Source organism: Natator depressus, chromosome 8, assembly GCF_965152275.1.
Source record: "Natator depressus isolate rNatDep1 chromosome 8, rNatDep2.hap1, whole genome shotgun sequence".
Taxonomy (NCBI): Eukaryota; Metazoa; Chordata; order Testudines; family Cheloniidae; genus Natator; species Natator depressus.
The window spans coordinates 1,132,343-1,151,986 of record NC_134241.1 but is presented as its reverse complement, the minus strand read 5'-3'; the positions used below and the strand labels follow the sequence as shown (position 1 = coordinate 1,151,986).

At 66.8% G+C, this 19,644-nt stretch overlaps 1 protein-coding gene across 2 annotated transcripts; it reads left to right on the top strand.

Moving 5' to 3' along the window:
* The first annotated feature begins 4,686 nt into the window (after positions 1-4,686).
* Positions 4,687-17,734, top strand: FGFR4 (fibroblast growth factor receptor 4). 2 transcript variants are annotated; one of them, XM_074960154.1, is made up of 18 exons: positions 4,687-4,863; positions 6,097-6,234; positions 8,960-9,226; positions 9,510-9,596; positions 10,120-10,286; positions 10,526-10,649; positions 11,378-11,568; positions 11,886-12,024; positions 12,137-12,327; positions 12,960-13,105; positions 13,590-13,711; positions 13,803-13,913; positions 14,178-14,368; positions 15,322-15,444; positions 16,176-16,246; positions 16,505-16,642; positions 16,724-16,829; positions 16,948-17,734. In XM_074960154.1, the coding sequence occupies exons 1-18, from the start codon at positions 4,821-4,823 to the stop codon at positions 17,092-17,094; spliced, it is 2,502 nt and encodes an 833-aa protein (XP_074816255.1). In that variant the 5' UTR covers positions 4,687-4,820; the 3' UTR covers positions 17,095-17,734. The 2 variants fall into 2 exon arrangements, with proteins under 2 accessions (XP_074816255.1, XP_074816254.1); XM_074960153.1 differs by having other exon boundaries at positions 4,688-4,863; positions 12,134-12,327.
* Positions 17,735-19,644: the final 1,910 nt, after the last annotated feature.

Below are 19,644 nucleotides of genomic sequence, written 5' to 3'. Positions count from 1 at the left end.
TTCTCAGCTGAGGCCTGGGACTAAACCCGCCCAGCCAGCACTTTGGATTCCATACACATTTTAACTCTCATTTGTTTCTATTTTCCTGGGTTTGAAAATACCTTGAACAGAAAAGCATGATGTCCTATTTCCCCGCCCGCCTCCCCAGTATCCCAAAGAAGCAGCAGTCTGAAAAGGCCTCAGCACAGAGCAGATATGTCGTCGTTTCTGCAGGGTTACACAAAGAGAGCTAAGTTCCCAGGCTGGGCCCAGTGAACGGGCAAATCAAACCGGGAGCTGAACCTGCTCCCCACGGATAGCGCCAAGGTAGGCTCTGACGCTGGGTCCAAGGACAGGGCGCTGGGCCAGGAGTCAGGAGAGCTGGGGTCTGTTCCCGGCCCCATCCGGTGAGCTTGGGCAAATTACTTCCCCTTTCTGTGCCTCAGTAATAAATTAAAAGGAGGCCTTGCTCCTGTCGAGCCCTGCGCTCACGCCCAGCCCAGCACCAGCCTGGGCAGGGCTCCTTCCGGCTCGGGCTGCCAGCAGCGAGGGTATGGTATAGGGGTCCAATATGGCAAACAGCAGCTTGTTCATCCCTGCAAATTGTGTGTGCGTGTGTGTGTGTGGGGGTGTCTCTGTGTGTGTCTCAGTGCATGTGTGTGTCTGTGTGTGTGTGTTTGTGTCCTTGTGTGTATCTCTGTGTGTGTGCAGTCTGTGCCTCTGCGTGTGTCTCTGTGTGCATGTCACTCTGTGCATGTGTGTGTCTCTGGGTGTGTGTGCAGTGTGTGTGTCTGTGCATGTGTGTCTCGGTGTGTGGGCAGTGTGTGTGTGTCTCTGGGTGTGTTCAGTGTGGGCAGTGTGTGTCTCTGGGTGTGTGGGCAGTGTGTGTGTGTCTCTGGGTGTGTTCAGTGTGGGCAGTGTGTGTCTCTGGGTGTGTGGGCAGTGTGTGTGTGTCTCTGGGTGTGTTCAGTGTGGGCAGTGTGTGTCTCTGTGCATGTGTGACCCGTAGGATGTCATGGGAGGGGGTGTCATAGCTGCAGGAGGGGCACAGGGCCCTGCCTATGCTCCAGCAATGACTGCAGGTAAAAGTGGTCAGGGACCCGGCTCGTGGGGGGCCTTTTTGAACGGAATAAATCTGGTGCCCACGGTGAGGAATCGCTGTGTGGTTGTGGTGTGTGGCTGTGGCATGTGCCGTCACGTCAGGGACCCGGGACTTAGCTGCCGTAAAGCTGGCGGCTGGTACCTTTCAGCTCACTCCAGGGGAGGCTGGCTGGGGCTGGGGCGAGGGGGTGCTGACGTCAAACTCCTCCCACAACTCCAGGACCTCACTAGAGAGACTCCCTTGAAGGGTTAAACAGGCCTCCAGGGGCAGGCCCCTCATGGTTAACCAAGCCGCAGCTCTCCCTGCCCTGACATGGGGCTCCTTGCCGTGGCCCTGGGGGGTCGCCACACAAGGACCCCTCTAGAGAAGACAGGGCCTGGGGGGCCTGGGGGCACCTCTCTGCCTAGAGCCTGCACTGGCAGGGTTTCCCAGTACAGCTGTACCGGCCTGGGCACGGCTGCACGGGGAGCGAAGGGCTGACACCAATTTCAGCATGCCTGGATCGGGGTAACAGCAGCTGCCTCGGGTGCAGCTGGCATCGCGGGGTCACTGTGACCCACACCGGCCACACAGCTGTGCCGCTTACGCTGGCCAGGGCAGAGCAGGCCAAGTGGCCACCCACTTGTGGTGCCCGGGGTCACCGGCTTGGTCCCACAGGAGGAGCTAGACCCTGTTCCTGAGGCTCGGTGACTTTCCGTTCCCTGGGGCAGTGCAGGGGGCGTAAGGTGGGGGGGGATGGAGCAGCACTGAGCCAGGCCAGCACAGAAACTGCAGCCGTCTTCCTATTTGTGATCGGAGCCGGGAAAGGAGAAGGGACAAGGATACTGCAGCAGTTCCCCTCTTAGGCCTTCCGTCCCTGTGGAGCCCAGGGGCTGGGCTGGGGGCTGGGGCGGCCTGCAGGTGTCTGGTCCCCTAGTCCAGGCAAACTTCGAGACCGGTGGGGTTTGCATATCAAAAGGCCCAGCCGAGTTTGGCCCGCTGGAGGAGCGGTTCTGCCCCATGCAGCAGGGAGTGCCCTCGGCCCCGGGCCCCACAGTCATTAATGTGCTGAGCTGACACAGAGCAGACACAAAGGCCACAGATACCTGTGGGCCAGGAGCCAGCACAGGGCCAGACTAAGGCCATTGATATGCAGCCGAAAGCAGGGCCAGGGCCCTGAGGCAGGAGGCAGATCCCGGTTTGAAATGCCCGGTGGTGGGGGAAGATAACATGCAGCTGGATGGGGGCGGGTCGCTGAGATCCCTTTGGAATGTGAGTTTGTTTGGATCCTGGGAGATTTAATCAACAGCTGGAATCCCCTGCTCAGCAGGGCCAGGTGGGGCGGGTCAGGAAGGGCACTGGGTGTTGCCCTCTGCATCAGCCTGCATGTGCCCTTATGCCTTCCCCCCTCCCCTGCCGTGATATCTACAGAGCACATGGCAAGGGCTGGGCAGGCTGAGACCACCTGCATCAGCTCACTTCCTTGTGCCCTCCTCTCTGGCTCTTGTACCCACCTGGGGTCTCTTATTCATAGAGCTTAAGGGCAAAAGGAGCCATCCAACCACCTCGTTTGCACTCCTTCCTAGCACAGGCCGGGGGGGTTCACCCCCTTTCCCCTGCTTTGAGCCCAGTCACTTGGGTTTGGCTAAAGCATCTTCCAGGAAGGCACCAGCCTGGCTCTGATGCCACTGAGGGAGAGAGACTCCCCGTGGCCCTGGGGAGTTTGTCCCAGTGGCTGGTGGCCTCCATTCATATTTAGAGCTTGTGCACATGGGGAACTGTCCTGGCCTCGCTGCGCTCAGGTGGGGACAGCATAGAGCGCTCTGGTGTGTCTCTGGGTGTGTCCCTGGGTGTGTCTCCGGGTGTGTCTCCAGGTGGGGAGCGCTTGGGTGTGTCTCCAGGTGTGTCTCCGGGTGTGTCTCTGGGTGCGGAGCGCTCTGGTGTGTCTCCGGGTGTGTCCCTGGGTGTGGAGTGCTCCTGTGTGTCTCCGGGTGTGTCTCCAGGTGGGGAGCGCTTCGGTGTGTCTCCGGGTGTGTCCCCAGGTGGGGAGCGCTCCTGTGTGTCTCCGGGTGTGTCCCTGGGTGTGGAGCACTCCGGTGTGTCTCCAGGTGTGTCCCTGGGTGTGGAGTGCTCCTGTGTGTCTCCGGGTGTGTCTCCGGGTGGGGAGCGCTCCGGTGTGTCTCCGGGTGTGTCCCCAGGTACGGAGCGCTCCTGTGTGTCTCCGGGTATGTCCCTGGGTGTGGAGTGCTCCTGTGTGTCTCCGGGTGTGTCTCTGGGTGTGGAGCACTCCGGTGTGTCTCCGGGTGTGTCCCCGGGTGTGAAGTGCTCCGGTGTGTCTCCGGGTGTGACTCCGGGTGTGTCCCTGGGTGTGGAGCACTCCAGTTTGTCTCCAGGTGTGTCTCCAGGTGTGTCTCTGGGTGTGGAGCGCTCCTGTGTGTCTCCGGGTGTGTCTCCGGGTGCGGAGCGCTCCGGTGTGTCTCCGGGTGTGTCCCCGGGTGCGGAGCGCTCCGTCTGTGGCCTGACCATACTGCTGCGGTTCCCCTGGTAATGGTTCCCCTGGAGACAAACCTGTGGACTGGAAACTCTTCTGGGCAGGGACCCGCCCAGTGACATGTTTACGTAGGGCCTTGCACAACTGGGCTCTGCCAGGTCCCAGACAAAGGCAGGGAAGTTCCAAGGGACGCAAGACGCGATTTTCCAGAGGAGGGTGACTAGCCATGGGAATTGCCATGGGCCGGGATGGATTCTCCTGCGCCTGGGGTCTTGGCCTCCATCCAGACGGGCTCTCCGAGATCTGCCCCAGTCCCACGCCCAAGCTGTTGGGCTCCACACACAAACCATGGGGTGGGTGGGGGAGGTTCTCCAGCCTGCGTGATGCAGGTCAGACAGGATGGTCTAACCCCCCCCAGCCTGCCCAGGTGAGAATGGTCCTGAGCCTGCAGTTCTACCCCAGCCTGCCCCCAGCAAGCTGCTCGCTCAGCTAGTGAGTTAAAGGCCTGAAGCCAGTGGGGTCTGTCCCTCTGCATGTTTCCGCCTAAACACCAGATCCCTTGTGGAGCCCTGCCAGGCTCTTGTGATCTGAGATCTTGTGGCAGTGAGTTCCACAGACTAGGGTGCATTGTGTCAACGTGGTTTGCTCTCTGCACACTCTGGGAAGGGGTGGGCAATGGGCAGAAGACCCCAGGGACAGCCTCATAGAATCACAGGACTGGGAGGGACCTCAGGAGGTTCTCTAGTCCAGTCCCCTGCTCACCCCATCCATGGCAGCAGGGGAGAAAGGCTCCTGGCAGGCGGTGCAGCCGGGGCTGGGGAAGTTGTGCCTCCCCCCAGTGACAGGTCCCTGCACAGGGGCCGTGCTCCCCATCCCTCCCTGCCTGGCTGGGCTGGGACCCCCCAGGGTAGCCCCGTTCCCTGCTGGCTGCAGCTCCCCCAGGCCCGCAGGGAGCAGGGCTTGGTCCCCAAGGCCGCCCCGGGGCAGGAATGCGGCTGACCCGAGCCTGGGCAGGGGCGGGGCGGGGGCGGCCCATTGTTGGCTCGGTGTAACCCGAGCGCTGCGCTCCACACGCCCAGCGGCCCCTCCTGCGCTGCCGCCAGAGGCGGGGAGCCGGCGCCGGGAGCTGCAGAGCGCGGCCAGGGCGCCCGGGGGAAGGAGCCAGCCCGGCTGCGCGCAAGGGGCTCCCGGCAGCTCCAGCCCAGCCCGGCACCGCGCGGCGCCCGGGGGGAGGATCGGCCCCTTCCCCAGCCTCCGGGATGCGGAGGGATGGAGCCCGGCCCTAGAGCCCCGCAGCGGGGAGCCGGCGGCGGTGAGGGGTCGGGGAGCCGGGCGCTGGTGGTGGGGGGACGGGGGCTGGTGGCAGGGAGCGGTGGGGGGCTGGGCGCTGGTGGCAGGGAGCGGTGGGGGGCCGGGCGCTGGGTGCAGGGCTGGCGGGCACCCCGGGGCCGCTGGACTCGCCCGGGGGCAGCAGAAAAGGGAAACTTTCTTGTGCTGGTTGCTTGAGCTCCGCTCCGGGGGCCGGGAGCTGCGGAGCGGGGAGCTCCCCGGGAGCCCGGGCGGGGCCGGCGGACTTTGCCCGTGTCCTGCAGCAGCGGGGTCTGTAAATCTGTGACCAGCCGCGCCGGGCGCAGGAGCCTTTGTCAGGCGGATTAACCATTAAACTGGCCGGCCGCCCCGCGGCTCCCCCCATGGGCGCTGGAACCTGGGTGCGGGGGGGGCGCTGCCCCCCGGCGATTCCATCACATCTAGGGTCTGAGTTTGGTTCCCTGGCCGTCGGCGCCCCTGCTCCCCGGTCACCCCATCCAGTGAAAAGCCGGGGGGCGGGCAGCCCTTGTTCCCGCAGTGGCCGGTGGGCTGCGGGGCTGGGGGCGAGTCCGGGCTGGCGCTGGCTGGAGGGAGCGGCCGGGGCTGGGCTGGTTCCCCCGCGCCTTGCCTGCGCCCAGCGCTGTGACGGGGCAGGGGATGGGGAGACGGTGGGGGGAGCGGTCACCAGTGCGATCTCGCAGCCCCCGGTCCCATGTCCTGACTGGTGGTGGAGGGGGCCCTGTCTCCTGGAAGCGCCTGGTTCTCCCAGCCTTGGCTGGAGCCAGCTCCGTGGGGTGACTCTCCCCCCCCCGCACCCTCCTTCCTGCTGGGATAACTCGGATTGTCCCGGGGTGTCCAGGACACCGAGGCAGCCCCCTGCCCTCCCACCGGCTCCTGGGTCCCCGCTCCGCCCACGCTGACCCTGTTCTGAAGTAGCTCTGGGAGAGCCGCATCCGCCAGGCTGGCACACCCCTGCCTGGGGGCCAAATGCTGCCAGCCCCCTGCAGGAAGGGTGGGGGGGTCCTCTTGGGCCCACACCCTCCCTCCAGGCCCTTGCCCGCTCCGGATGGAGTGGAATGGAAGGGGTTAACAGCTCAGCTCGTGGTGGGGAGTCTGCATTGCCCCCCTGCGGCCGGGGTTGAGGCTCTGGGGGTTCCCCGGGGGCTGGAACACTCGGGGCGCGAGCAGGTTGTGGCCGCAGCAGGGTAAGTGGCTCTCTCTGGCCCTGTGTTTTCAGGCTGTGAGGGCTCAAGGCTGAGCCAGGAAAGGAAGGGCAGGAAGATGCAGCCACTGCCCTGTGCCCTGCTGAGCCTCCTGGCAGCGGTGACAACAGGGGCTCAAGCAGCTGCTTCCCCAGGAAGGACAATGGAGCCAGGTATGAAAGGCCAGAGAGGGGCCTGGCAGAGGCAGGACAGAGCCCGGGGGTGAGGGGAGCTGGGAGGAAGGACCAGGGATAGCCTGGGAGCCCGCAGAGCTGCCGGGAGCAGGGGGAAATAGCTGGAGTCACAGCCTAGTTCTTAGCACTCGGGCCTGGGGCCTCGCAGGTAGGTGTGCACGGCACACAGGCGTGTGCGAGAACAGGGCGGTAGCACGGAGTGTGTGCCCAGCACGGGGAGGTGCTGTTCAGAGGCGGGTACCACGACGAGGATCGAGTGCGGCTCCAGTGGCCGCAGGCTCCAGGCCGGCTCCTGTTGCACGAGGCCCGGTGCAGACAGATGGTGCAGTTCAGCGCTACGGGGGTTGCACCGTGCTCCAGCCAGGCGTGGTGCACAGCTGGGCAGCTTTGCTGAGGTTTTTCTGTCTCTTTCTCCTGGCGCTCGGCTGAGTAGCCCACGTAGGATGCCGGGGACTTCCGAGCAGCTGGACTGGTGCTTGGTTCCTGGGTCCCTTGGTGGTGCTTGGGAGCTGCCCAGTGAGACTCTCACAGCATGGAGGGTTAGTTAGTATTGTGGTAACAGCCAGAGACCTCAGCTCAGGGGGCACCAACTTGGCTTTTCAAAGCCCTCAGCTAATGGAGCGTTTGGCCCTGGCCCTTCCCCAGGGGCCCAGAGTCTGGCTGCTCGAGGCTGGGCCAAGAGGAGCCTTTTCGCCTCAGACCTGGCTCCGGAGCAGTTGTTTGTCTTGCCGGCTGTGGGCGGGTTTAGGCTCCTGATAACTCTGGTCTCAGCCTGTGCTCTGGTGTCAGCCACTGAGCCCCAAGCCAGCAGCTGGTGGAGAAACTGCTTGAATGATAAAACCTCCCTCCCACCCCATCTCCTGGGTCTGCCCGAGCAAGGCCCTGGCCCTGGCCCTGCAGTGGAGTGAGCCAGGCCGGCAGCTGGAGACACTCGTTATGGATTCTCTGGCTTTGTTCAGGACGTGTCCTGGTTAAAGTGTGGTTCTGGGGGACTTGGACTCAGCTCTCATTGGCTCTGACTCCAGATCAAACCTGCTCCATTTACACACAAAGCAGCCAGCCCCACAGACCCTTGACATCTGGCCCCTTCTTCCCTCTCCTCATCTGCAGCCCTAAGGGTTCTCAGTCACCACGCCTGGGGCAGAACGGACTCACTCCCCTCACTCTGCAGGGCTAGCAGGAGCCGGGAGCTGGTCGGGGTGGGAGGGAATCCCCCTCGCCCCCCTCTGGTGTGCCGTGAGGGGGCAGGCAGCCGAACAGAGCAGCGCCTGGCCAGGGATGGGCAGGGCCCTTCGGAGGGGATAGGTGGTCTCCGGTCTGGAGATCAGCTGTGAGAACTCCAGCAAGGTCAGGGCCAGTCAGGGGCAGCAAGAGAGGGGCTGGGTGGGGCCATGGTGCAGCGAGCTGTGGGGTGGGGGAGTGCATGCCCGCCAGGTTCCCATGGCCCTGCTCTGCGGGGGTGTCACCAGAGCAATTACGGTTCAAATCCAGGTTAGACAAACAGGGCCGGCGGGAAGTGCTGGAGGCAGCTAAGTGTGAAAACCCATCACTCTCGCTGGCCATGCCCAGCTGGGAGCCCTCCCTCCCCAGCCCAGCCAGCACTGGCAGGGGGGGCTAGATGCTGCTCCCCTGTGCTGGCTGCTGCAGCTCTGGGACAGCCACGCCCGGGGCTCCTCTCCTCCAGCTGAGCTAAAGCACACGCAGCACCAGTGCTCTCCTCAGCCCTGCAAAGGGGGCCGGGGCTGGGCCCAGGCAGAGCATGGGAAGGGGAAGAAAATGGGCCCAGCGGGAGGTCAGACGGGAAGAGGGGCTGGCGGGGGAGGAGCCACAGTCCCTGGCTGCCTGAGGGGTCCATTTGGGAGCCTGTCGAGCAGCCAGCTGAGGGCATGTCTCTGTCTGGGTGCCTTGGAGGCCGGGAGGGGGCACGTGCAGGGCTCCCTTCTCGGCAGGGCCGGTGCGGAGAGCTGGGCTGGGGGTTCAGCTGAACGCGAGGAGGCTCTGCAGCAGGAGATGAAGGGCCAGCATGGAGTTCGGGGGTGCTGTCAATGGGAGAAGGCTGCGGGCAGGGGGTGATGGCACCTGCCCTGAGTGGGGATCCTGGGCCCTTGGCCCCCAGTGTTAATGCTGGGCATGCCCCATGCCAAGGGCCTCTGGAAAGGGGAGCCAATGCCACGGGCAGCCTGGCTCTGGGATCCAGAAAACCAGCTCCCCCACCACACCGCCCCCATGTGCTGGCCACACAGGGGCCCAGGCCCTAGCCTTGGAGTGGTGCAGAGAGGAGGGAGCAGGCCCTGTGGCCTGGGCTCGTCAGCTGGCTGTGTCTGGGTCCCGGGGGTAGCAGTAAGTCCATGCCAACCAGTGGCTGCTGATTAAAGCCTTTTATCTCTGGGCTGTCTGCCCAGGGCAGGGTCCATGCTCCTGCCTGTGGCTCCTCACGTGCTTGGAAATGCCACCGCAGGACACGCTGCCCCCATCTGCCCTGGCTTGTCCATTGCAGAGGGTGGAAGGAGCAGCTGCTTGGGGCCTGCCTGGGGCAGAAGTCCCACTTGGCTGCCCCGGCCCATGGCTGGCCTCTCCGCAGGGTGTCAGTGTGTGGGGGAGCTGGGGGAGCCCCCACAGCCAACAGAGCTGCTGAGCTTGTCCGTGGAGGGATGAGCTGCCTGCGGGCCCTGGCGCTCAGCTGTGTCCCCTCTGTGCTCGGCAGCGCTGTTTGAGAGCCGCCTGCTGGAGACGGAGGAGGAGCACCTCCTGCTGGACCCCGGCCACGTGCTGAAGCTTCACTGCGACGCCAACCACAGCCTGGACGTCGCCTGGTACAAGGAGGCCAAGCAGCTCTTCCCAGGCGGGCGCGTCCGCATCTGGCAGCGCACGCTGGAGATTGCCGAGGTCGCCTACGAGGACTCGGGGCTCTATGTGTGCCGGGCGCAGGACACTGGCCAGAGTCTGCACAACTTCACCATCTCCGTTGTGGGTGAGAGCCCCGGGCAGGTGGGCCCGTCCTGCCCCACTCCCCGCAGCACCCCCTGCTGGGAGAGCCCAGGATCAGCCTACCTGGGAACGCTCCCCCCCATCCCCACCCCCCAAGCCAGCCAGTGCTCCTGCCCCGCTCCTGGCAGCGCCCCCTGCTGGGTCTGGAGTAGCTGGGTACACTCTCCAAAGCCAGTGCCCTGCCCCACTCCAAAGAACTGGGGCTGGAGTAGCCGGGAGCTCCCCGGCAGCAGGAATGTGACCCCTCTCGTAACACTTTCCTTCAGACTCGCTGGCCTCAGGTGATGATGATGAAGACAGCAACGGGGACAGGTCCCTCGGTGATTCAAACGAGGAGCCCACCTACCGCAGAGGTCAGTCCCAGGGCCAGCTGCCTGCATGGCAGGGGCTGTCCTGAGCCCCCAGCTCTGCTGGAGCAAGAGGCGAGGGAAAAGGAGTTTGGTGTTGGGTTATTCAAGCTGCCAGGAGTGCAGGGCACCCTGCCCGTACGCCTCTTTCTCTGCAGGAACGTTGCTGTGCCCCTCCCATCAGCCCCCATGTGCTTGGCAGCCTCTGTGTGTCACCCATGGCAGGCGGCTGAATGGGGCCGTGTCCTGGCCTGTGCTCAGCTGCACAGGGTTCCCGGGTTAAGCTCTGTGCCTGGGGCAGAGGGCAGTGCTGGGGGAGCGCTGCTGCACCTGCCGGATGGCTCTGCAGTCCTCTTCCCTGCCGTCCCAGCGTTCGGGAGCTTTGGAGGAGCTGGAGCACGGCCTCGCCGCAGGGTGGGCTGGGTCCCTGGGCACAGCGCCGTGCACACTCCGAGCCCCGGTGCTTGGCGCTGGGAACGTCTCCCGCCTCCGGGGCTAATGGCCGTCGATCGTGCGATACCTTCCTCAGCCCCGTATTGGACGCAGCCTCAGCGGATGGATAAGAAGCTGCACGCTGTCCCCGCGGGAAACACGGTCAAGTTCCGCTGCCCGGCGTCGGGGAGCCCCAGCCCCCGCATCCGCTGGCTAAAGAACGGGCAGGAGTTCCGGGGGGAGCACCGCATCGGCGGGATCCGGGTAAGCGGGATCCCAGGGAGCCGATCGGAGCTGTCACCTCTCCTCCCCTGGGCTCTCCCCCGGGCCCCTCGAGGCCTCTGGCTGAGATCAGAGCGTCCTGTAACCATGCGCTGCCTCTGAGCCGAGCCCTCTGCCATACGGGGAAGGCTTCTGCCTGCCGGCTCCATGGGGGGCTCTGCTGGGCCCCGGGTGCCCTCTGCCTCCCCTCACCTGGTGCTTGTGTCCCCATCTCTCTGCAGCTCCGGCCCCAGCACTGGAGCTTGGTCATGGAGAGCGTGGTGCCTTCCGACCGGGGGAACTACACCTGCCTGGTGGAGAACCAGGCTGGCAGCATCCAGTACAGCTACTTGCTGGACGTGTTAGGTGAGGCCTTTCCCTGTGCCAGGGCAGCCCTGGCTCACAGCGGTAGGAGGGGACACTGACTCTAGGACTTCCCCATCCAAGTGCTGCGTGGTGCAGACTATCGGGGGCTGTAGTAACGAGGGAACACGAACGAGGGGTCTGTGTCCCTGTCAGGGGCCGTCCCCATGCAGCCTGGGAGCAGACCAGACTCCTGGGTGCAGGGTCACTGATCCCGAAGCTTCACAGCGCTTTGGAGATCATCTGGGTCCTGGCATCAAATGAAAGCAACTAACCCCCAGCCGGGACCTGCCTCCCGCCCCTCTCTGGCCCTCCTCTTCTGGCTGCTGCGGGCCTGGAGGAATTCCGGGCCGGGCGGTGGTGCTGGGCTGGCATGGTGTCTGCGGCAGCCGTGGGTAATGGCAGAGGAGAGTCAGCCGCCAGGGCGAGGAGGGAGGTGGACAGACAGGCAAGAGACACGCTCTGACCTGAGCGAGCAGCTGGGTGCTGCAGCGGGGGAGGGAGGGGGCTCCCGTCTGACCCCTGGGGAAGAGGTTCAGAGAGCCTGTGACCGCCCCAGGCCACGGAGGGAGTTGGTGACACAAACCAGGTGCCCTGCCTGCTAGTGCCCTGCTCTGCCCACTTGGCCGGGGCCCCGTGCGGCGGCTGGCGCATGGCGCGTGCGGGGCGGAGTCGGCCCTGCTGCAGGCTGTCCAGCTGGGCGATGCTGCTCCCTTCTTCCCTCCCGGCAGAGAGGTCCCCGCACAGGCCCATCCTGCAGGCCGGGCTGCCTGCCAACACCACGGCGGTGGTGGGCAGCGATGTGGAGTTCTTCTGCAAGGTGTACAGCGACGCCCAGCCCCACATCCAGTGGCTCAGACACATCGAGGTGAACGGCAGCAGCGTCGGCCCCGACGGGGTGCCCTACGTCCAAGTGCTCAAGGTAACTGCCCGGGCCAGCCCCTCCTGGCGCAGGGCACTGGCTCTCCGGGGCGCTCGCGGCCCCCAGGGCCCCGGTGGGACCCGGGGAGCAGTGGGAGGAGCCCCAGGCCTAGGGGCAGCAGGGTATCCTCTAGGGGCTCAGGCCAAGCAGGAATGGCCGGGCAGGCTCAGCCTGGGTCCATGGAGCCCAGCGCCCCACCGCCATGGGAAAGAATCAGCTGCCCGCTGGGACCCCTTTGCCCTGCAGCCCAGCTTGAGGAGGAGGCCAGGGCCCGTGTGGGGGGTTGGGCCCTGATGCTGCGGCTCTGACCCCCGCAGACAGCCGACATTAACAGCTCGGAGGTGGAGGTGCTCTACCTGCACAACGTCTCCAGGGAGGATGCTGGGGAATACACCTGCCTGGCCGGGAACTCCATCGGCCTGTCCTACCAGTCAGCCTGGCTCACCGTGCTGCCAGGTAAGGCTGGGGGGCTGGGAGAGCTCCGGCCATGGCAGGGTCCCCACCTGCCGAGACCCCGGGTGTGCGGGGCGGAGCAGGGCCCAGGCTCACTGGCTTCGCTCTCCAGCAGAGGAGCTGGTGCGGGAGGTGGAGACCCCCGAGACCAAGTACACCGACATCGTCATCTACACGTCGGGCTCCCTGGCTGTGGCCATGGCTGCCGTCATCGTGGTGCTGTGCCGGATGCAGACCCAGCCCAGCAAACAGCCCCTGGAGCCCATGGCCGTTCACAAGCTCTCCAAATTCCCGCTCATCAGACAGGTACGTCCGGGGCATGGGGGGCCTGCGAGCCCCCAGCAGGTCTTGGACGCTGTGTGTTGGGCACAGCCCTCTGCTGAGTCTGCAGGGCACGGGCCCGGCCGCAGCCTGTGCATGCTACTGCCCTGCCCTGCGCCTGGCTGCAACCTCCCGCTGCGGCCGTGCCCTGCGCTGCACCTCTTCCCCCCTCTCCCCCGCTGAGCCGAGCCGTGCCCTGCAACCGCTTCTTCCCCCCCCGCCCAGCCGTGCCCTGCACTGCAACCCCTTCCCCCCTCTCCCCCACCGAGCCGAGCCGTGCCCTGCAACCGCTTCTTCCCCCCCCGCCCAGCCGTGCCCTGCACTGCAACCCCTTCCCTCCTCTCCCCCACCGAGCCGAGCCGTGCCCTGCAACCGCTTCTTCCCTCCACCGAGCCGAGCCCTGCACTGGAGCCCCTTCCCCCCTCTCCTCCGCCCAGCCGTGCCCTGCACTGCAACCGCTTCCCCCCTCTCTCCTGTCCCTCCTCCAACCATGCCCTGCACTGCAGTCTCTTCTCCCCCAGCTCCGGGGCTGTGCCCTGCACTGCAACCAACCTCTCCCCCCAACGCTCCCCAGCTTGGCCTGGTGGTGACAGCGGGTCTCTTGGGCTCTCCCTCAGTTCTCCTTGGACTCAAGCTGCTCAGGAAAGTCCAGCACGTCCCTGATGCGCGTCACCCGCCTCTCGTCCAGCTGCACCCCGATGCTGGCCGGGGTCCTGGAGCTCGACCTGCCGCTGGACTCCACGTGGGAGTTCCCCCGAGACAAGTAGGGCCCTGCGCTGCTCTCGGCTGGCCCCAGGGCCGTGCGAAGGCAGGCGTGGTGACGGATCACCTAGCGCTGCCCCGCTGCAGGGGGGCTGGGGCTGGGGCCCGGGCAGACAGACAGACAGACAGATCTGGGCCCGTGTTATCATTTGCCTCAAAGAGCCATTCACAGAGCGAGGGCCCAGCGGAGCAGGGCAGGAGACCCGGGGCCTGCCCCAGCCTCTGCCACTGGCTCCCTGCGTGGCCCTGGGACACGGGCTCTGGGTCGCTTTACTGAGAGCTCGTTCCGGCTTCTCAGCCTCCTGCCACTGCTGCTTCTTCCTCCGCGCTCCGTGCAGGCTTTGAGGAGGGGAGGTGCAGACCCCCCCGGCTGGTCTGGGTTTTCTCTGGTGTGCTCCGTGCGTCGCACAGCTGTGCGTGGGGAGGGCCGGGGACGCTTCCTCCCCTCCCTCTCCCGCTCACAGGAGTCTCTGTCCATTCCGCAGGCTGGTGCTGGGCAAGCCCCTGGGAGAAGGCTGCTTTGGCCAGGTGGTGCGAGCAGAGGCCTATGGGCTGGACAGAGCCGGGCCGGACAGAGCTCTCACTGTGGCTGTGAAGATGCTCAAAGGTAACGGGGCTGCGCGGGGCAGTGTCCCAGGGCTGAGCCCCGGGTACGCAGGTTCCCTGCCCTGCACAGTGACCTTCTCCCTCTCCCCCAGACAACGCCACAGACAAGGACCTGGCCGACCTGATCTCCGAGATGGAGATGATGAAACTGATGGACAAGCACAAAAACATCATCAACCTGCTGGGGGTCTGCACGCAGGACGGTGAGGGGCTGCCACGCTTCGGGGGCGGGGAGGGGCTGCTGGGGTGGGGGTTGTTATATTCACGGAAGGGGGGTTCACTGCCATGCTTGGGGCGGGCGGGACTGCTGGGGGTTTGGGGGGCTGCTGAACTCGAGGCGGGGGCAGAGCAGACTGAGCTTGAGGCGAATGGGGGGCGCTGCCACCCTTTGGAGGGGGGTTGTGCTCTGCGGGGGGTGAGGGATGCCCCAGCGACCCTAAGCCCCACCGGATGGTCCGGCTCCACAGGGCCACTGTACGTGCTGGTGGAATTTGCCTCCAAGGGGAACCTGCGGGAGTTCCTGCGTGCCCGGCGCCCCCCCACGCCTGACTACACCTTCGACGTCAGCGCCATGCCCGAGGAGCAGCTCTCCTTCAAGGACTTGGTCTCCTGCGGCTACCAGGTGGCCCGTGGCATGGAGTACCTGGAGTCAAAGAGGGTAAGGCCCTGGCTTGGGGGCGCCGGCTGGGATTGGGGGTGGCCCTGGCTCTGGGGCGCTGGCTGGGAATGGGGGCAGCTCTGGCTCTGGGGGCGCCAGCTAGGATTGGGGGTGGCCCTGGCTCTGGGGCGCTGGCTGGGAATGGGGGCAGCTCTGGCTCTGGGGGCACCGGCTGGGATTGGGGGTGGCCCTGGCTCTGGGGGCGCCGGCTGGGATTGGGGGTGGCCCTGGCTCTGGGGGCGCTGGCTAGGATTGGGGGTGGCCCTGGCTCCGGGGCGCTGGCTGGGATTGGGGGTGGCCCTGGCTCTGGGGGTGCCGGCTGGGATTGGGGGTGGCCCTGACTCTGGGGGCGCCGTCTGGGATTGGGGGTGGCCCTGACTCTGGGGGCACTGGCTGGGATTGGGGGTGGCCCTGGCTCCGGGGCGCTGGCTGGGAATGGGGGGGCCCTGGCTCCCGGCAGACTGAGCGGCATTCCTCCTGCAGGAAGGGATGGGGGTTGCCATCAGGGAAGTCCCAGCCAGCTGGCCCGCTCCAGCTTCTCTGCTGGGCCTTATGGGGGGCAAAGGGGGCTGTGTGCTGTCGAATGCAGGGAACCCCAGGGGGTTGCCCATAGCCGAGGTCGTGGCACAAACCGCTCTCAGTGGAACAGCTCCCCACACGTCTCCCTGCTCTGGGCCACGGAGCTTGGGGGAGGCCACTGAAGAGTTAACACGCCCTGGCCCAGAGCGTCCCCCTCCCCCAGCCCATCACTGGAGCCTTGGCTGGGACCCGGCTCTGCCAGGCAGCTACTGGGGGGCAGCAGGTGCTGGGCTCAGGCAGTGCCCGGGGGGGGCGGGAGGCTCCTGGCCCCTGGAGCGGAGGTCGTGGGAGAGACGTATTTGGCCAGGCCCCCGCTAAGGGTGTCGGGCTGCAGCACGCGCCCCCCCCGGCCCTGAGCTGCCCCCTCCCTGCAGTGCATCCACAGGGACCTGGCCGCCCGCAACGTGCTGGTCACCAAGGAGAACGTGCTGAAAATCGCGGACTTCGGCCTGGCCCGGGACGTCCACCACATCGACTACTATAAAAAGACCAGCAATGTGAGTGCGGCGGGGCAGGGTGGGGGTGCTGAGGGCCGGGGGGGGGAGTAGGGGGGGGCAGTGGGTGGGGAGGGGCGGGGGGTGCCGAGGGAGGGGGCTGGGGTGGGACGAGGGGAGGGGGGGTGCCGAGGGCCGGGAGGGGCACAGGGTGCCGAGGGAGGGGTGGGGGTGGGACGAGGGGAGGGCCGGGAGGGGCGCGGGGTGCCAAGGGAGGGGGCTGGGGTGGGACGAGGGGAGGGGGGGTGCCGAGGGCCGGGAGGGGCACGGGGTGCCGAGGGAGGGGTGGGGGTGGGACGAGGGGAGGGCCGGGAGGGGCGCGGGGTGCCAAGGGAGGGGTGGGGGTGGGACGAGGGGAGGGCCAGGGGTGCTGAGGGCCGGGAGGGTTGCGGGGAGGGGCGGGGGGTGCCGAGGGAGGGGTGGGGGTGGGACGAGGGGAGGGCCAGGGGTGCTGAGGGCCGGGAGGGTTGCGGGGAGGGGCGGGGGGTGCCGAGGGAGGGGTGGGGGTGGGATGAGGGGAGGGCCGGGAGGGTTGCGGGGAAGGGCAGGGGGTGCCGAGGGAGGGGTGGGGGTGGGACGAGGGGAGGGCCGGGAGGGTTGCGGGGGGGGCGGGGGTGCCGAGGAAGGGATGGGGGTGGGGGAGGGCCAGGGGTGCCCAGGGCCAGGAGGGTTGCGGGGAGGGGTCTCGCCTCGCAGCAGCAGCCGTGGGCTGAGGGCTTTTGGTCTCCCTGCAGGGCCGGCTGCCCGTGAAGTGGATGGCACCCGAGGCCCTGTTCGACAGAGTGTACACGCACCAGAGCGACGTGTGAGTCCGGCTGCGCTGCCAGGGGCCGGCCTGGCGTGAGGGGGCTGGGGGCCTCGGGCCCGCGGGCAGCCCCCGCCGGGGCTAGCTGGGACTGTGCACACAGCAAGGTGTCGAGTGTGCCCCGTTCTCTGAGTAACGGAGGCCAGATGGGCACCCCCAGCCCACGGCCCTGTGACTGGCGGATGTTCCAGTGACAGTGCCCTGCCCACGGTGCCTGTTCGAGCCCCACGCTGGGCCTGACGCTTGCCCTGTTCCTAGGTGGTCCTTTGGGGTTCTGATGTGGGAAATCTTCACGCTGGGGGGCTCCCCGTACCCTGGGATCCCGGTGGAAGAACTCTTCAAGCTGCTGAAGGAAGGGCACCGCATGGACAAGCCCTCCAACTGCACCCACGAGCTGTGAGTACCCGCGCTGCCCGCTGGCCTGGGGGGGGCGGGTTCCTCTGGCTGACTGCTCTCTGCTCTGCCCTGCCTTGCCAGGTACATGCTGATGAGGGAGTGCTGGCATGCTGTCCCCTCCCAGCGCCCCACCTTCAAGCAGCTGGTGGAGGGGCTGGACAAGATCCTGGCAGCTGTCTCGGAGGAGGTAGGTTCGCAGAGCAGGCAGGCCCTGTGTGCGTGGCGCAGGAAGGCGGCCAGCGAGTTCCTGGCCTGTCTCTGGGGGGCACGCTCCCTGCGATGCTGACGGCTCTTCCCTCCCACAGTACCTGGACCTGTCCATGCCCTTCGAGCAGTACTCGCCCTCCTGCGAGGACACCACCAGCACCTGCTCCTCTGACGACTCCGTCTTCACCCACGACCCCCTGCCCATCACCCCCCGCCTCTTCTCCTACCGCAGCGTGAGGACGTGAGGGGCTGCCCGGCACTGGCGTGGCTGCCCAGGGCACCTTGGCTCTGGGGGTTGGACAGCCTGGCAGTGGGGCTGGGAATGACGAGGCAGTTCTTGTGGCACTTCCCCTCCTCCCCACCGCAGGGCCCTGGAGAGAGCTGAGCAGCTGGAGTCTCTGAGCCACGGGCACCCCCGCCCCTCCATCCCAGCCCCCGGACCTGCTCCTTGTGAGGGGTTGGCCTCGGCTGGCCTGGGGACTTCCATGGCAGTCAGGGCACCCTGGGCCTTCACGCGCTGCCCAGCCCCGAAATGTGCTAGCTGGGCCCCGAACCCAACGCCGCTTCCTGCAGGGCAGAGTGAACTCACGTCCGCCCCTGGGCAAGGGGGGCAGCCCGGGGCGTGGGCGTGGTGCCCAGCGGGGCTGCCTGGGGCCACCCACAGGCCTTGCCCAGGAAACTCTGCTTGTTTTGTTTGATGTCATTTTTAATCATATTTTTGTGATACTGTACCGGTGGGAGCCAGGTGTGCGCGCACACGCACACACACACGGAGTGCCCTGCCCAGGGCCCAGCCAGCCGCCCCCCACAGCCCACCCAGCCCTGTACATAGCTAGAGAGAGGAATATTTATGTACATAGCGTCTCTAATGCACATGAAAGATCGCCTGGATAAATTATTTTTGGAATAGAGCCTCTTGCTGGAGGTTTCTTGGCTACCTCTGGGGAGGGGTGGGGGCTGCTGCTCCATGCACCGAGCTGGGGGGTCGGGCCCAGCCTGGACCCTTCCCATGGTGACCTGGGGCTTGGACACGTCTCCCAGAGCCCCCTCCTTCCTCGCCCTGCGCTGCTTCCGCAGTGTTGCGGGCATTTCTGCCAGGCCCTCAGCCCGGGCTTCCGGCTGCAGGCACAGCTTCCGTGTCCAGCCGGCATCCTCCACCCCGGGCAGGCCTGGAGCCTCGCCCCTGCCGGGTCTCCCCCTTGACCATGGAGCCCCCTCCGCCTCACCCTCGCTGCAGGGTCTTGCCTCTGCCCATGGGACCGCCCAAGCAAGCAACGGGCTCCTTTGGCCTGGGCACCATCCCTGCGGCCAGAGACTCGTCCTGGCTCATCAGCCCCGGGCCTGCTCTCGTCCTCGGCTTGTCTGAAAGCGGGCTCAGCCCCTGTGGCTTCCCCGTCGGAGCCGGGAGCCGGAGGGGGTGGGGGCAATGCTGCCTGGGGCTGGGCGGTGCCTTGCTCAGTGGGGTGGGGGCGGCACGCCGTCCCCCCCCGGGACACCACGGGAACCTGCGGCAGGGAGGGACGGAAACCTTCGCCCTCAGCGGCTGTGTCGTGTCCCTGGGGGCCGGGGCACAGATCCTGGCGGGCAGGAGTGTAGGGCGCAGGCAGGGCTGGACGGGAACGGGAGGCCAAAGGCTCCCTGGTCAGAGGTGGCCGGTTCTGCCCCTTGGGGAGCCTGGCTGCTGGGAGCCCCTCTGGCTCCGTGCGCCCTGGCGACTCCAGGGCAGAGCGACGCTGGGCGCTGCCAGCTCCCCAGTGCCAGAACTGCCTGGGGTGGACGGCTGCAGCCGGCCATCTGAGAGGCGCATGCTCCTGCAGTGGGGCAGAGCGTCCTGCCCTGAGACAGGGGCTAGCCGAGCCCTGGGGGTGCAACGCTGCCCCGAACGCTGCTGGGCCTCCTGTGGGCCGCTCTGCTTAAATACCAGGCAAGCGCAGCAGAGGGGGCAGGGCTGGGGCTGGGCCAGTCGCTGCCCCCGGGTGTGCTCCTGGCCCACAGGGCGGGAGGGAAGGAGCTCGAGCTGGTGGGGTGCCCTCCTGCCCAGCATGCTGCCCTCTCTGCCCGTGGCCAGCCCTGAAGAGCTGCCAGGGCCCGAATCGCTGCAGCGCCCAGAGTCAATGGCCGCCATGGGCCGGGAGCCCTGGGCTGGGCGCGCGCTGTCTGTACGGGCTCTGGGTGCCCCGGGGCACGGCAGGAGGTGGGGGTGGCCTGGGGCCCGCTCATGCACAAGGAGCGGCCGCCTCTGTTCTGCCTTAGCCGCTGTTGTGTTAAGCCACCGTGATCTCCACAGCCCGCGTCCCCGACCCTGACCCAGCAGCTGCCAGCTTGCTCCCGGGCTGGGGAGAATGTCCCGGCTGCGCACCAGCAGCCTGGAGTGTCTCCGCGCCTCCCCCCGGCCCGCCCCCACTGAGCGGCCTTCCTGTACCCCGCAGCACCCCGCAGGGGGAGGGGAGGGGACAGGACGTGCTGCCGGGGGGGCGGGGGCAGCTCCAGCGCTGGGGGTGAATTCCAGCTTCGGCCTGTGTCACGCTGGCTCCTTCCCCCCAAGCTCAGCCCAGAGCCCGGGCACCTGGCAGCAGGAGGGGCTGCAGCTGTCCCTTGCCCCGAGCCCTGCTGCGCTCTGGGTTTAGGTTTCACCGGGGTCTCCAAGGACTTGCCTCTCCTCCGCTCCGGCTGGATTGGGTTTCGCTGGGCCGTTAGCCTCAGGATCCTCTTTCATCCTCCCACCCCCAGCTGCGGCTGCAGCCTGCCCTTTCCCTCCAGCTGAGGGAGGCAGGGTGGGGACAGGGCCCCCCCCC

What these genes read in the sequence shown, in the direction of transcription:
- FGFR4 (XM_074960153.1), top strand. Translation starts at nt 4,821, where the DNA reads ATGGAGCCCGGCCCTAGAGCCCCGCAGCGGGGAGCCGGCGGCG. An exon ending in AGGAAGGACAATGGAGCCAG is followed by an intron (nt 6,235 to 8,959) that starts GTATGAAAGGCC and finishes TGTGCTCGGCAG; the next exon opens with CGCTGTTTGAGAGCCGCCTG. An exon ending in GGGGGTCTGCACGCAGGACG is followed by an intron (nt 13,914 to 14,177) that starts GTGAGGGGCTGC and finishes CCGGCTCCACAG; the next exon opens with GGCCACTGTACGTGCTGGTG.